The sequence below is a fragment of the Aplysia californica genome, unplaced genomic scaffold, assembly GCF_000002075.1.
Source record: "Aplysia californica isolate F4 #8 unplaced genomic scaffold, AplCal3.0 scaffold00006, whole genome shotgun sequence".
In the NCBI taxonomy this organism is placed as follows: domain Eukaryota; kingdom Metazoa; phylum Mollusca; class Gastropoda; order Aplysiida; family Aplysiidae; genus Aplysia; species Aplysia californica.
Genome location: NW_004797276.1, coordinates 381,581 through 397,532, shown reverse-complemented (window position 1 = coordinate 397,532; position 15,952 = coordinate 381,581). Strand labels below are relative to the sequence as shown.

The window sequence follows — 15,952 nt, the reverse complement described above, 5'->3', positions numbered from 1 at the left end:
ACATAAGCAACATGATTAAGATTGTTAGCAGGCAAGAAGGAACACCACAATCAGCAGGACAATGTGGTATTGGTTACAGAAATGTCTAATACAACTACTGTTGAGCAAAGTTAAGCAATGTAACAGAGAGTATACATGATAACAATAAGGGTGAGTGATCTTAAAGTTTTACCACTCTTGTTCCTGTATTGTTACATATAGATTTCAGAATGGCTATAATTCTAATTTTACAGAGGTGAAGAGACTACTTTTCGACAAAACAGCTATCAAAGTTGTATCATGACTCATATCACTTGAAAGCCACTCTCTTTGCGTTTGTCACTCAATAAAATTGTTCGAAAAAAAGGACATCCCAAGTCAAAATGAGACATCCGACTTCATGTTTTCGCTGTTTCAGACTCTGACGTACCATGAAAAACAGTGACAAAATATGGCAGATTCCCATGTCAAAATCACACATCAACTTCAAGTGCATCAATATTGTGACACCGGAACATACATAATCTCATAAACATGACTCCGGTTGTGAAGTATTACTGTCGGAACTATCTTCTTAATGCAATTGTAAAACAAACTGGGCACTTTCTTTGTGGAAATGCACTATTTAAATTTAATTTATTATTATTGTTATAACTATATTATGATTATGAATATGATTATGATTATTATTATTGTGAAGCAAAGTGATCACAAGACAACTATATGAATTGGTTGCATCTTACTCAAGTTACAGGACTCTCAGTTCTTGCAAGCACAGAGAAAACTTGGGATTTCTCATGAGGGCTGGATAAAAGAACTAAAGGTATTTTCACCTCAGAAAGAGGGGGAAAAAAACTTGTTTTGTTCCATCTGTTATGTTGTACATCAAAAATACTTGCAAGTCTGCAAATAACAGGCTGACTGAGAAAAGTTGCTTCAGCGAAATGGAAAATGAACTAATCCCTCAACGAAATTGAAGAAACTTTGTCCAGTATCAGTACTTAAAAGCGCCTTCAAAACTGCCCTGGAAGGCAACTTCAAGGGACACTAGGCTCAGGAAAGTGAACCACATCAGTATAAAACCATTGGGTGTCAAGGATAGAGGAGCATACAGATGTCTAGCCACCGGCTATATCTCAATACAACCAAATGCACCTCCCAGCAACTTTTCTCACAATCACACACATACATTTATGTCAGTATTGAGTCACTTTGAAGCCCATAGCACCTTTTTCTCAGTCCTAAATAAACTGTACCCTTTCTGTTTGCACTTTGCAATATCCAGCATATTGCTGAATAAAGTAATGGGGGGGGGGGGGGTTATTTGAACTCCAAGGGGCTGGTACATTATAGAATGAGAAGGGACTGAAAGATAAGGAAAAGTATTGTGATTAAAAATGATTACATTTTACAGTAAGAATTATCATAAAAACATTTTTATGAGATCATAGAAACCATACAGATGAATGACAATTCAAAACATATAAAAACAATATGTACAAAGAAAGGTACTCACAACTTTGGCAGGTTCTCACATATGAACACAAACATGTTACAACCAAAGGGCATTGGAAAAACAAGGAGTGATGTGTAAACTGCTACTGTTCATCAAGGAAATCAACATGAAGTTTTACAGTACAAGATCTCAAATAAGACAACCTGATGTACAAAATTATCTACAATAACACTGTGCATCCGTTCCCTCTGGTCCAGGACCTCTAGACAGTGGAAGAGCCGGAAGCAACAGTTGGTCTTATCAGACCTGTGTTTTCCCTTGCGGAATTACGAACAGGTGCTTTACACAACGGGCAGTTGTTTCTATGTTCTAGCCATTGCAGTAAACACCTGCAATAAAAAAAATGTGAGTCACAAACACATTAGTATACAGCTAGATAGTGATAGGTTTTGATAACTCACAAATGAAACAAATAAATAATAATAATAATAATATTTGGCCTTTATATAGTGCACAACCCCAATTTAAAGAGTAAAGGCTCTGAGTGCTTTACAATACAACAGGAACATATAAACAGAACATTGTGTTCTGACCAAAAAGTCTTTCTCTAAACATATATACCTCATTAATATAAGAACAGAAATGTCCTTTTCTGTTTTTATAAAGGGAGGGGGCTACACCTGAAGGCTATCTCACTTATTAGCGGGTCAAATTTTACTAAATTTCACACATATAACAAGCATAGTAAGGAGTCTTAAAATCCACAATCAAATTTGAGAAAAAGTTTCATTTCCATGGCTATGGCGGCCATATAGGAATTTACTGACATGTCTTACGTAATGAATGCCACACTTAATTTTCAGGGAAATAAATTGTTTTTTTGCATGCAAGTTAACAACCATTAGATCTACAAATTCGTTCGTTGAATTTTTCTCAAACGAGTTAGAATATTTTAAATGAATTTTTTCCTGAGCTCGAATTCAAGTTTGTAAAAAATCAGTGAAAATCCACACTCCAGACACCACCAAAAAAATATATTCCATATATAAAAAATTCAACAGAAAAATTAAAATCAATATGAAAGATAAAACTAATGACCCGTTTGAAAATTAATAAAGAGTAGAGCAAGTGAGAAAGTTACATATATATAGATGGCATAAGCATTACTCCTCACTACTTGTTGGAAAGTATCCTTGAAAGAACCAAATCTCACTTATGAAGAGACACAAGTCAATACCTATTGAAACCAACAGTAGGCCTAAGAATAACACACTTGATGAGCACTCCTCAAGATTTTAATCAATATAACTTAATTAGTTCTGAAAGAGGACTATACATTGGTAAAGATAAAATAAGAAACCTTCAAAAGAGTTTAAAGGAAATTATACAATGTTCTAATATACCCCCTCTCACAGGTGAACTAACCCAGTCCTTAGAACCATGATTCAAGATGTCTTGAATTTGAACCAACATTTTCATTTCATATAGAAACAGTTCACAAGTTTATCTTTATGTAAACTTTAAAAACATACTAGTCTAGATGCATGCCAGGAAGCAAAAACACCTCGCTACAATAGAAATTCAATGGGAAAATCCTCAGCACCCCAAAGAAACACTGAGGATTATATGTTTATTTTGTCGTTTTTCTTTTTGGCCGGTGCTTGCTGCCCGATCTGGGGTGGCTAGCGTTTTGTTATTCGAACGAATTGGGTCGATTAGCCAGACGCCATTGGCCCGTGGGGGATTTCTGCTACCTCGGGTGCCTAGCATTTTTCAGCCCACCCGGAGCCGGTCAGCTTGATCTAGTACTAGGTAGCGTAAACACGGCCTTCTGAGCGACATGAAACTATAGCCTAGAGAGCATCTAGCACACCTCTGTGATTGGCCCAACTATAGTTGCAATGTCAATTAAAATTTAATTTTTCGCTTTAGTTCTTTTTTATTGGGTACCTAAGAAAAAATTTTCAATTCTAAGAATTATGCTTCTTGAATTTTAAGAATCGATTCATAAATTTAAAAAGTTATGGGGCTGTAAAGGTCAGCAAAATATGGATGACCCACATATAGGAAAATACTCCTAAACAGTGGACCACAGAACAGCAGACTCTGTAAGAAAATCGACAATATCTCAGTAATTAATTGGGGTGTTAGACAGAAACATGGCTACCCGATGTGTTTTTGGAAGGAGAAATCCTTTCTGCAATCAGATTTACTAACCATTTCGTAGTTATTTTGTTATAATGAATATTTTGGTGTACATATTACGATTTTGCGAAAAAGGGGTGTCGGGATGAGTGCATGTTATTTAGAGCATCGTATTACAACATAGGATCTTTAAGAATATGTTGGCAGCGTGACTAAATCATGGCAAAGCTCTCTTTGATGACTTTAGAACATGCCAACCTTAAAATATAAGTTAATTCAATCTAGCATGCCGTACAATTAAAAATTCTTTTTTCCCGTTGAGATGCGAACACCCCGAGGTGAGATATAAGCTCGCCTCGGAATACCCCCATTGTAACTGTTCAACTTACTTTGAATGGAACACATGTTTGCAGTCACACACAGCAATCTTTTCCTTGGGAATGAAATCTTCTAAACATACAGGACAAGTCTGAGAAAAAAACAAAAACAAGAATAAGGGCAAGTAAAGCATAAGAACATAATGTTTTTCAATTCTTAAGAACCTCCCTTTTACCAGGACACCTTCTGTTATGAGTAGCAATTGCTCGTTCACATCAAGTCAAAAGTCGATCATGAAAAGCAAAAATCATAGACAAAAAGCAAACTTGTATTACAATGGCCACAGGATAAGAAAGTAACCATTAAAAAAGGGCATAATTCAATCAATCCTCTTGAGATTAACATCGCTGAGTTCAATCCCTTCTACTGAGAGGTTATTCATCAGACTCCCACATCAGACAACCAAGGGTACTCAACTTGAGCTCACTGTGAAATGATTAGCTCACTCAACCCAAGGCCTACACTTCCGGGTTGTCAGCTCTTCCTGGAGATTTTTACTACTTTTCGAAAAATTGAAAAAATACTACATTTTAACATATGCTACCCAACTTTGGTACACATTTTATTTAAATATATTATTTGTGTGTAGGCCTACTGAAAATTTGAAGGCAAAATACGTCATAGTTTTTATGCAATACTCTGTGGCAAAAGGTCTATATACAGAGTCAAAAAGTAAACAAAAAGTGAAGAAAGGAAGCGCATTCAAATTTTGCACACCCTCACATGGTTCACGAATATAGCTTTCTAAGTTCTTAATTTAGGCTTGCACTTCTGGTCATAGTCTGTTTCAAACGAGGCTTACTCTTCCAATTAGGCTGTAGTCAGCTTCACACAAGAATAGTGTTTTCGGTCACGAGAGCAAAATTTTCCAAACCGATACTGTCGGCGTTACGGTTGGAGCATTGCGCACCCATACTGATACTATCTGCATTACGGCTGGGTGAGTTAAGACCAGTGTTGAATTTCGTACTATGGGAATAAAATGCACTTTTTTCCAATAATGTAGAGCATGACATTATAGTTGGAGAAGTCAAGCTTTTTGTTTACAAAATCATAACTTCAGGCATGTTTATGAGCTTTTCGTTTCAAAATAATAATTTCAGGCATGCATATGAAGCATGTTACTGCTAAATCTTGTCCAAGCCTTATTTCCATCCATGCCCAATGGTAGACAAAGTATGTGCTTAACAATGAAATAGAAGACTTTTCATTATACTCATATCTAAAGTTTACTGCTCCAGTTCAAAACTTTTTTAAAAAAGTACAGTAACATAAGCTAAGGAAAAAAATCAAATGCAGCCTACCTCATTTCTTTGATTTCTCCCTCTTGGGTTAAATTTTTTCTGAAAACAAATTGGAATGTGACAAATCGGGTTATCATTTTTAAAATATATGTGAGGCAGCGTGGTGGAATCAGGCCCTCGTCAAAATAATCAAAGTGAAGAAACTGGCATTTTTCGTTGATTAAAGGCACAAAAAATGAAAATTTTCAGTTATCACGTACTCTTAAGCTAAGGAAATAACTAATCTTTTGCGGCAATTTTCTCATTAATTTTACCTCTGAAAACAGATGACCCCCTCCTCCTTCATTCGCAAATATCTCGACTTGTATTCAAGTTAATTGGATATTTTTTTCATCCAAATAAAGACAGGTGAACAAGCTTTAAGATGATACCAATAACTCTACATGCCCAAAAATTGACGAGAGCCTGATTCCACCACGCTGCCTCACATATACATACTTGGTAATATTTTACCTTTTCCTTGAGTATTTTGGGTGCTACTCCCAATGCTAATTTAAGGCAGGGGTGAGAGATGCCAGGAGCACTGCACTTTCAAAACATCAGAAAATTACACGAAACTATCATTAGAAACCAACTCTTGACTTTGCTACCTCCAGCTCCGAGTCTAGATAGGCAATGTTTAAATGGAAGTTAACTCAATGGGTCAGTTCTGAGCTCTTGGAGTAATTTTTCAGTGGCTGTATGTCCTGGTTGTTTCATTTTTTTTTTATCATGGAGGGTGGACCTACATTTTTTAAACATTTCCCTTTCCCTGTGCATTATTCCAACACTAATGTAAACCAAAAAAATATGCATTAAAATAATTTAATTTAAACATGAGATATCATATGCTCAGTTTGTACTGATAAATATACACTTTTAATTATACTATAACTCCACCACTTCAGTTCAACTGAACACAAATGGGACATGGTTCAATTGTGAAAATGAATTTTGAGAATCTGTTCATAGATTGCATTTCAGAACAAAGGTACTCTATAAATAACTATGACAGCTCTCCAACTCCATTTTATCAAATGCCACAAAGTAGACTGAACAATAATCCATTAACTCTCTTTGTTGGCTACTTTGTGGTCTTCCTTTCTCAAATGTTGGCTCTTGCCTAGTGACCTCACTGATAGAGAAAAACTAACATAAAATTTCATACAAAGCATTCATTAATTAGTAGTATAACCTACATTTTGAACAAGTATTAATATTATGGGAGCTGAATCTCTTTTCGATATATATGGTCATTACAAATGGTATAACATCTTTTTTTCAACATGTCAAAATAAAAAATAAAAACAGACACATCTATTCAGCTCATAGTAAATCTGTCTCAAATTTCAAAAAGACATGAAAGCTGACAATCACTTTTATAAATTTCATTCCACAATCATTCCACCAAAGACTAGATAATTATAAAAATCTTTAGAATTTAGAAGATTCTCTTAGCAGTTCTTCATTTTCACTCCATGTTACCTGAGGCAGAAAAAAACAACATTCCAATACATAATTCCAACACAAAGACGTACACACCAGGGCAAACACACACACACACACATCGTACATAATCCATATATATAAACAAAATGTAAAAATTTGACTTATTTTCACTTGACAATAATACTTTCATTATGAAGACAAAGAGGGCTAGACTCTCAAACAAGAAATAGTTTCATCTAAACTGGAACATCAGTGAGGTCACAAAGGTGAACTCCCACATGATCTTACATAAGTGGCTGCTTTGACAAAACCTTCCAACTTACTGTGACAAAGCCCGCCTCCTCCCTCTGTGCATTTTTTTTCAACCTGTTCAAGAATTAACAAAAAAATGAATTTAGAAAAGGCACTCACACTGTACCAGTTATACTTTGTTCATGTATGTACCTAAGACACAGGCCTATGAATAAGTTTCCAAATAATATTATAATGAAGAAAGAAAATTTTTGAAAAACCATTTTATAATGTGATAAGAAGTAATACAACATATGCTATCATTCTGGTTCACTCTTTCTCACAAGGCTGTAAGAACAGACAGTAGATAGGAGGGAAGCATGATCAATGTCAACATCAAAAACCATTCAGGTTGAATCGAAACAGAGGCAATCAAGGTGTACAGTGATTCTGGTACCACAATCAGTACCCTAATTTAGGCTAATTTACTCAAGGCTAGGTCAGGATATAGCCCAGATGTACGAAATCTATTTAAGCACACTAATGCATAAATTATACAGTACTTTCTGTCAAAGATCAAGCAGTCTAAAAGCTTGGTCCATTTAAAAGTCTACTTTTACCCATGTTTAACAGTTTCTCTATAACTCGTTTTGAAAATAAAAATCCACTTAAGAGCCCGATTGATCTGAGTTCAGGGCAATCAACTTTTTTAGAACACAGGCGCATGTGAAACCAGAAGAAGTTATGCAATTCCAGAACTGATAACACACTGTCATTCTTTATGAAGGAGAAGGAAACAGAGATTGGGGTGATGGGAGTTTCTGTGTTCCACTGACCTACAAGTTTGACAAACTATTATCACAAAATTTGATATGGTGGTAATTTAATAATAATAATAAATAATAATAACAGGTTGACATCATTTTTATTGGTGCTGGTTTAATTGAAAGTCTACTGTGATGTTTCTGATTTAATTTTCAGTCTACTGCCGAACCATGCTCACAACTGGTTAAACTAACACACCTACCACTTTATATAAAGGCTTGGGACTTATGACAAGGATCAGTTTACCTTTTCCCTTTGCATGTATACACAGGCCTGAGACTGTCACTTCCCATATTAAATATTTTTCCATGGTGGTAGTTTGTCTGGGGGAAGGGGTGGGGGATACGGACCCCCCCCCCCCCCCCCCCCCCCCCCCCCCCCCCCCCGATTTAGAAAATAGTTTTGTCAGGTCACATGCAGGATAAATTACTTTTATCAATCATAATCTCTACTACCTCAAATTTCTTTGATCTAAACGACACCGCAAAATAATGAGCAATCCACCATCCACACAGGGTAATCGTGTGACACTACTGCCTAAGATCTAAGTGCCCCAAACACAGGGCTGAAGGCTGACTTGTTTGAAAGGGTAATCAAAGTGAGACAAAGAACCAGTTAAACTAGCACAAAAAAGTCAAGGAACACCTTGTGTTTTCACCTGTCAAATTCAAACTTCAATATTTCACAAATCTGTTAAGCTGAGTCAACCAAACTTGGCACACACACTGACGACGAGACACAGTTTGCCTGTACAGTAAATTTGAAAGCACGAGCTTCACAGTGACGGTGCAGGGCATACTGAAACACAGCCGAAAAGTATGAAAAATGGGCTAAATTTTCCTGCCTCAGCAAGATTGGCATAGGGACTGGTGGTTAAAACTGAGCTTGGCACATGCTAAATAGATGTCTTGGCTGTGAATCTCGCTCACTTGCAACCCTTTATAAGCCAGCGTTTTTCAGCCATCTTTCACTACAACACGATGGTCCAATGACTTTCGCTGCCTGAGGTCGACAGAGGACGAGCCTCTGCCTGGATCCAAGATGGCTCCACGTTCTGAGTCGTTGCACATCGACTTGGGTGTCTCCGTCAGTCATAAGGAGGCTGCAAGAACGATGGCAGACCTTGACGTCACGAACCACCACTGCAAACCACATCATGGGCCAACTACGCGTGACATCCAATGAGCGAAGAGACTGTGAGGAACCGTCTCCGTAGAGCCTGGTTCGCTCCTCAAGTCCCTGCCAGGCGCCAAACGCACACGCCGTCCCACAAAGCAGCTAGCCGGGCATGGTCTACTCACCATTCACAGAGGACAGAACGTCAGTGGGATGAGGTAGTCTTCTCGGACAAATCCAGATTCAACCAGCTGCACCCAAACAGGCGAACCTAAGTCTGGAGGCGCCGGTGAGAGCAGTTCCACCCTGACTGCATCCAGCAGGTGGCGCCCTACGGTGGAGGGTCCGTTCTGGAGTGGGGAGATTTCTCAGCTCACCACAGGACCCCCCCTGTACCATGTACAGGGGTACAGGGCAATTTGACCACGGCAAGATACAGGGGTGAAATCCTGAGTTCCCTTGCTGTTCCTCTCCTGCAACAGATTGGATCCCAGACTGCTCTGCAGGATGACAATGTCACACTACATCGCGCACGCATCCTGGGGGACTTCCTGTAGCAGCGAGGTGTCACCTGCATGGACTGGTCAGCTTGCAGTCTGGATTTGAGCCCAATCGAGATAATTTGGGATTACACTGACCGGCGGATAAGGGACAGCCATCCTCCTGTACAAAACCTTCAACAACACTTGGGCTACCTCGTCCAGGAGTGGCAGAACCTATCACAACAAGTTCTCCAAAGGCATGTCCTGTCCTTGCGTCAGTGCTGTACCAATTGTTCGATGAAACTGGGAAACTACACCCACTATTGACAATGTTCATGAAGAACTCTTTAACGGTTCAGACTTTTGAAATCCAACCAGTGTGATTTCAATTAAACTCCTTTTACATGAACTTCTCTTTATTATTGAAATCTGAAATTGTACGCACTTAAACTAGACAGTCGAAAGCATCTTTTTTGAAAAAATGAATAAATTCCGTTAAACTGTTTGTTAGTTATCTTTCTTTGAATTTTTTTTCCTTGACTTTTAGTGCGAGTTTAGAAATGAGGCTACACACAAAAAACTTTACCATTGTAAAAGGAACATAATTAATTAACAAAACTTCTTATTCGAAGCAGCATCACCAAGTCATGAATGAAAACAAATCCTAATTTCATAGAGTGTATGTTCAACCGCCAAAATAATCGAGAAAATATCTCATGAAATAATTCTATTTCCACTTTAGGCAAAATGTAACTATATAACGTTTACGCACTCTGTGGGCTCAAGATTTTTCAGGAGTAAATTTAACTAAAGATGTGAATACACAAACAGAAGGCAAAGAAGCAGAGATGACATTGCAACAAATATTTACCAATTTGGTTTAAAATTTGGGTGTCGTAGTCTAGCTTTTCGTGACCAGGAAATCATGTTATGACCTGATAAAAGAGTGTGGTAAAAAGTTGAGGAAAAACAACAACAATAACAAGCATTCACAGCAGCCACGAGGTTAGAAGTTAGCCCCCCTCACCTTTTTTAGGTAGACTCTACCTATCCAAGTCTTAGTTTATATAATCAGGGCTTGAGACTGTTTATAAATGAGTGGCCCAAAATAGGTGAAAAGGGTATTTATGTTGTATAACATTTTTGAGTGTTGTGCACACAGCTTTAAATTATCTAAATTTAGAGGGCCTACGTCTATGATTGTATTTGACAGTGACGATGTTCCCAAATTACAGGAGGGAAGAACAGTGATATTTAATTAAGTAGACCCTTCACCCCTGCTCCAGCGCTGTCTTTACCACGTAGAATCAGGCAGTACTTTTGCTACAATAGACTATCTCGATCAGAGTAGACCTTGGTCACTTGGGAAGGACTTACCGTAGACTAGACCATTGTAAGGCGGTAGACCTTCAACTAAACCAGCACTGCTTTTTTCTTACCTCCACAAATAGCAACAAAAGCAAAAACTCAACAAGAGCGTGAAAGCACCAACACCAAGAAGAGGCAGTGACACATTGAATGGAATATCTTGAGGTTCCGCCATTGAGATCACATCTTTGCACCCCTATTCATTCTTTGTCACCTGTCAAAATCAAAATCAGAAATATTTACAATAAGTTAGAATACTACGACTGAGAAGTGGATGAATCAACATCTTGTAAGATGGCTCCACAGCTATTCAGTGGGTTGGGAGAGTCAAAACAATATTTTTATCAATGCAGCATTACATTTTTGTCATCTTGTATCAAATTTAACGTCATAAAGTATGATAAAGGTTCATTCAAATTCTTCAGACAAAGTCAATTCAGAAACAACTTTGTGTGAGATCACAACAGATTGATCACAATAAATTCTCACTCATCACAGAGCAACAAAGGTTCCATCCTCATCCAGTCAACCATGTCCTTACTGACAAGTAGCCAGCAGGTTATAAAATGCTCCTCCTGTATTATTAATTTTTCGAAACCATACATTTTCATGTTTTGCAATTTCAATTAAAAGTAGATCTAGAGATTTTCTTGAACAGAGCTGATTTGTAAGACTTCCGAGTGGCTGTCAAGCGCCATTTGCTGATCAGTGTGATCTTAAGATGGCGCAGAACCATATGACGATCCGCAGAAAGTGCAGCCATCTACAGATTATTTCCGAAAATGAATAAAGCTGCGCGATCTTAAGATTGTGCAAAGCAAGCAAGAATTGCGCCATCTGCCGATCGCTTGGAAACACACAAACAATACAACATATTATTATTATATATACACACAAGGAGGCGAGAGTGGCAAAGAAAGAGAGAGAGAGAAAGAGAGAAAGAGAGAGAGAGAGAGAGAGAGAGAGAGAGAGAGAGAGAGGTTTTTGTAAATACCCAAGATAGATAAAAGTCATTTCACACCACACATACACACGCTAAAACAACATACACACATACGCACACACACACACAAACAAACAAATGATTTTGCAAAGTTCACAAATAAACCTCCACAGAATTTATTATGAATAATTCTAAATATTTAAAACAAAAAAGAATCAGGAGGACGCAAGTGTCACTTGTCTAATATTTTGACTGCATCATATTGGTCTTAATTATGATTAATTTTAAACTTTGCAAAATCATTTGTGTGTGATGGCGCGTCGCGCCCATCTCGAGATGGCCGCGCTTTCTGAGGATCGTCATATGGTTCTGCGCCATCTTAAGATCGCGCTGATTGGCAAATGGCGCTTGACATGGCCATTAGCCATTGTTCTCAACTGTGCAGAGAATTCCGTAAAAATATAGGCCAAGATGTGGTGCAGCAGTTTTTACTCCCCAACCCCAAAAGCAGTAAATCTACCTGCAGGAATGAAAGTGAAAATTTACAGACACTGTCAGCAGTGGGGCTTGAAGTTTAATGCAAACAGTGTGAGTGTGAGACAGTCCAGAGAGGATTACTTTTTCGCTGCCTTACTTTTTAGAGAAAAAGTCAAGTGAGTCTATGGGGAGGGGTGGGGGGAGATCCCAAAACAATAGTAATGTGGGGCCTCAGGGCCTCCTCACCATACTTACGGTTGAGAATCACTGCCAGGGTCACGACACATGCCTATCCATCAACCATAATTAATTACATCTAGATCTAGAGTCTAGAGTCTAGATTAGATCTAGAATCTAGCCACTCATCAGAAAAGCCTAATGAAACTTTTATCTGACTTAGACTTTAGATAGATCTAGATCTATATTTGATCTATATCTAGATCTAGATCAATATCCAGAATCTGGATCTATCAATCAATAAAACTGAGTGAAAAGAGCTAAAAATATAAAGATCTCCAGAGAACACCTCTGCACAGCGCGCCAGAAATGCAATGAAACTATGGCCGGTTACGCAAGCTGAACACACGCTACGCTGTTAATTTGTAACAGGCTCGATATTACTCTAGACTCGATAGTTGTAGTTGAAAAGCATAGAGGGGCATAGAGGCACACTGCCTACACTTACAAATGAGTATTGTCATGCGACACTGATCTCTTTTTCAATGCATATGTCTGGACAAGGAGAAAGACGCACCCTCGTAATGTCCACATAGATCTAGAATACTGCAGGTGAATAACAACATAGGCCTAAATGTCATCGAAGTCGCCTCTACTAACTTGATTCTTGATATCGACGATGTTACAGTTGACTGCTGAAGGCTACATGAACCATAACAAGAAGGCGGTGGTCGAAGAAAAATAATGTCAAAGTGGAGAGTTCACGAAAAGGAACAATTTCCTGTCCCAAATAATTAAATGCCGCAAATTTTTCCGCTTATTAGCTATCATAAAAATGCAAAATCGTCCACAGGTTAGCATTAAAATACATTATTTCTTTATTTTTTATGTAGTCTTACCTGATCTTACAATAAAAAGAATAACGTGTGTACTTCGCACTGTGTTTTTGTATTACGACTTTAGGGGTATTTATTGGGACAATTAGGACAATGTTGTTTATGCTGTTGCCAGGTGGTCTTTGAATGATCGATGGTTCCGATGGGAGCTTGTGCGGCTGGATAGGTTTGTTTCACAGCTAGAAAATCCCTTTTTGAAAAAAAATAAAAACAATGGGCATTTGTGAAAGCGCTGTGGAATCTTTTGGATCATTCATTTATCATCTATGTTTCTATAACTGTCACAATATTTGCTCACCAACTGTAAAAACAAAGCCAAGTTTGAGCGGGTTTCTTCTAGGCTAACGACTTCTAATTCTTTTTATCAGCAATAAAATTTAGAGTCTAGAGATAGATCTAGATCTAGATTCTAGATCTAGATCTAGATTAGATCTAGATTCTAGAATCTAGATCTAGACTAGTTCTAGATTAGATATAGATCTAGATTTTCTAGATCTGGATCTACTGCTTCTATGTTGGGCGTTGGGACTTGATAATGAAAGAAAAAAGCTGAAATCGACTAAAAGTTATGATGAATGTATTTCTCACAACGTCAACGTATAGTCGTATAGATCTAGATATGGATTATAATCTAGATCTAGATATATCTACATCTATCTAGATCTAGATACTAGATCTAGAATCTAGATCTAGATTCTAGATCAAGACTCTAATAACTAATATATCTAGATCTAGATCTATATTTTTTTCATCTTTAATTGGGTGTATAGATCTACAGTCTACAGCAAATAAAGTTCTTCGTTTCTTTTTTAAAGTGTGAAATGAGAAGTGCGTGTATCACAGTCTCAGAGCCTAAGACTTTAATTAAACGCAGTGGCTATTTTTACGGCAAGCCGTAAAGATAGCCTCCCAGTGAGTCCCAGGCTATTTTTACGGCGATCCTCGAAAAGCGACCCTACTCCGCCTCTCATGTACGCGACATGCCTCAATGTATTAGATATAGGCCTATAGGGGCCGTTCAAAATATAAACTTACACCTCAGAGGGGAAAGGGTGTCTTTGGCTTCTGAAAGAAAAGTGTAAGATTGGGTGGGAAGGTGAGATGAACGTTTTGCTCATGACTGGGAAGAAAAGGTAAAAGAAAAAGTGGATAAATGTGTAACAAGACCCAGATCTGCATGATCACTGCAGATCCGCGTTGTTGCTGTTTTGTTTTGTTTTGTTGTGTTTGAGAGGGTGGGGGGGGTTACAAATAATTTTGAAATTATGATGAAAATTCTGTAGGTGGACATCTAATTTCCTAATGTTTCTTTGTAACTTTGCAACTGTTTTGTTGATCTTTTAATGTCTTGATGTCTTTTATTTGTAAGGCACGTACCTATTGCATTGACAACAGTCTCAATGTCTTCCACATATATGCGTTCTTTCTAGTTCATATGGTTTGATTAAATTGTATTAACTGAAATGTTCTTTTTACGGCAGTCACAAACTGATGACGTAGAACACGTTTTTCAGTCTTATAAATTCCGTCTTGGCTTGTAGGCCTTGTAGGCTACTACCTTATTTGTTATTTTATACTACATTTTACTAAATGACTAAACTAAAGACTAATGTAACATACTTTGAGCTGGTTAAAACCAAGAGTAAGGCACTATAATATAATAATTAAATGTCCTCTATTATTAGTATTATCATAATTATAGTCTTTATTCTGGACTTAAACAATTCAATGTTTTTATGTTCTTTACTAGGACCTTGTTGTTGTGGGATTCTTTCAAATAATGAAATAGATCGCATTTTTTAAGTTTTTGTGTTTTGTTTTCTGATGTGCTCATATTATTACTGTCCATTTTTACGGGGAACAGCTCACCCCAAGGGTGATTCTTTTTCCGATGGTGGTGATGATAAAGAGAGGGTGAATGATGATGGTGGGGAGAAGAAGGAAGAGGTGGTGGGTGGTGGTGGAGGAAGGGAGAAGGAAGATGAAGAAGAGAATAGAATGACGGTGAAGAGGAGGAAATGGAAAACCTATGGGGCTGTTCAAATATAATCTTACACTTTTGGGGACTTTTTTAAAGCACAAAACCCAATACCACTTTTCTCACATTTGCCAACCCCCACCTACACCAATTTAATATTAGTACTTTTTCCGATCTTCAACTTCCATTATTATTTTAAAGATACCTGTACTAAACGTGGCTTTTTTTAACTAGCTTGTAAAAAAAAATATCAGTTCAGTTAATACCATTTAATCAAACCATATGGACTAAAAAGAAACGCATATATGTGGAAGACATTGAGACTGTTGTCAATGCAATAGGTATGTGCCTTACAAATAAAAGACATCAAGACATTAACAGATCAACAAAACAGTTGCAAAGTTACAAAGAAACATATTAAGAAATAAGATATCCACCTACAGAATTTTAATCATAATTTCAAAATTATTTGTAACCCCCCCCCCCCCCCCCCCTCCCCTCAAAAAAAAAAAAAAAAACAACAACGGGGATCTGCAGTGATCATGCAGATCTGGGTCTTGTTACTGGCATTTATCCATTTTTTCTTTAACCTTTTCTTCTCAGTCATGAGCAAAACGTTCATCTCACAGAAGTGTCATATTTGGTTAACCTCCCCACCCAATCTTACACTTTTCTTTCAGAAGCCAAAGACACCCTTTCCCCTTTGAGGTGTAAGTTTATATTTTGAACGGCCCCTATAGGCCTAGATCTAATACATTGAGGCATGTCG

At 37.6% G+C, this 15,952-nt stretch overlaps 2 protein-coding genes across 5 annotated transcripts in view; one reads left to right on the top strand and one right to left on the bottom strand.

Moving 5' to 3' along the window:
- Window positions 1-624: 624 nt before the first annotated feature.
- Window positions 625-13,037, bottom strand: LOC101848480 (RING finger protein 24). 4 transcript variants are annotated; one of them, XM_013080610.2, is made up of 6 exons: window positions 12,970-13,037; window positions 10,784-10,926; window positions 7,014-7,056; window positions 5,263-5,301; window positions 3,970-4,049; window positions 625-1,824 (listed from the first exon to the last, which is right to left on the bottom strand). In XM_013080610.2, exons 2-6 carry the CDS (start codon window positions 10,885-10,887, stop codon window positions 1,698-1,700), a joined length of 393 nt encoding a protein of 130 aa, XP_012936064.1. In that variant the 5' UTR covers window positions 10,888-10,926; window positions 12,970-13,037; the 3' UTR covers window positions 625-1,697. The 4 variants fall into 4 exon arrangements, with proteins under 4 accessions (XP_012936064.1, XP_012936052.1, XP_012936058.1 ...); XM_013080598.2 differs by having other exon boundaries at window positions 12,818-13,031; XM_013080604.2 differs by having other exon boundaries at window positions 12,887-13,031.
- A 100-nt stretch (window positions 13,038-13,137) lies between these two features.
- Window positions 13,138-15,952, top strand: part of LOC101848085 (calpain-2 catalytic subunit) — a 38,445-nt gene continuing 35,630 nt past the window's right edge. Inside the window, exon 1 of the mRNA XM_005089404.3 lies at window positions 13,138-13,371. The gene's annotated coding sequence lies outside the window, so the exon portion shown is untranslated. The remainder of the gene's footprint in view (window positions 13,372-15,952) is intronic.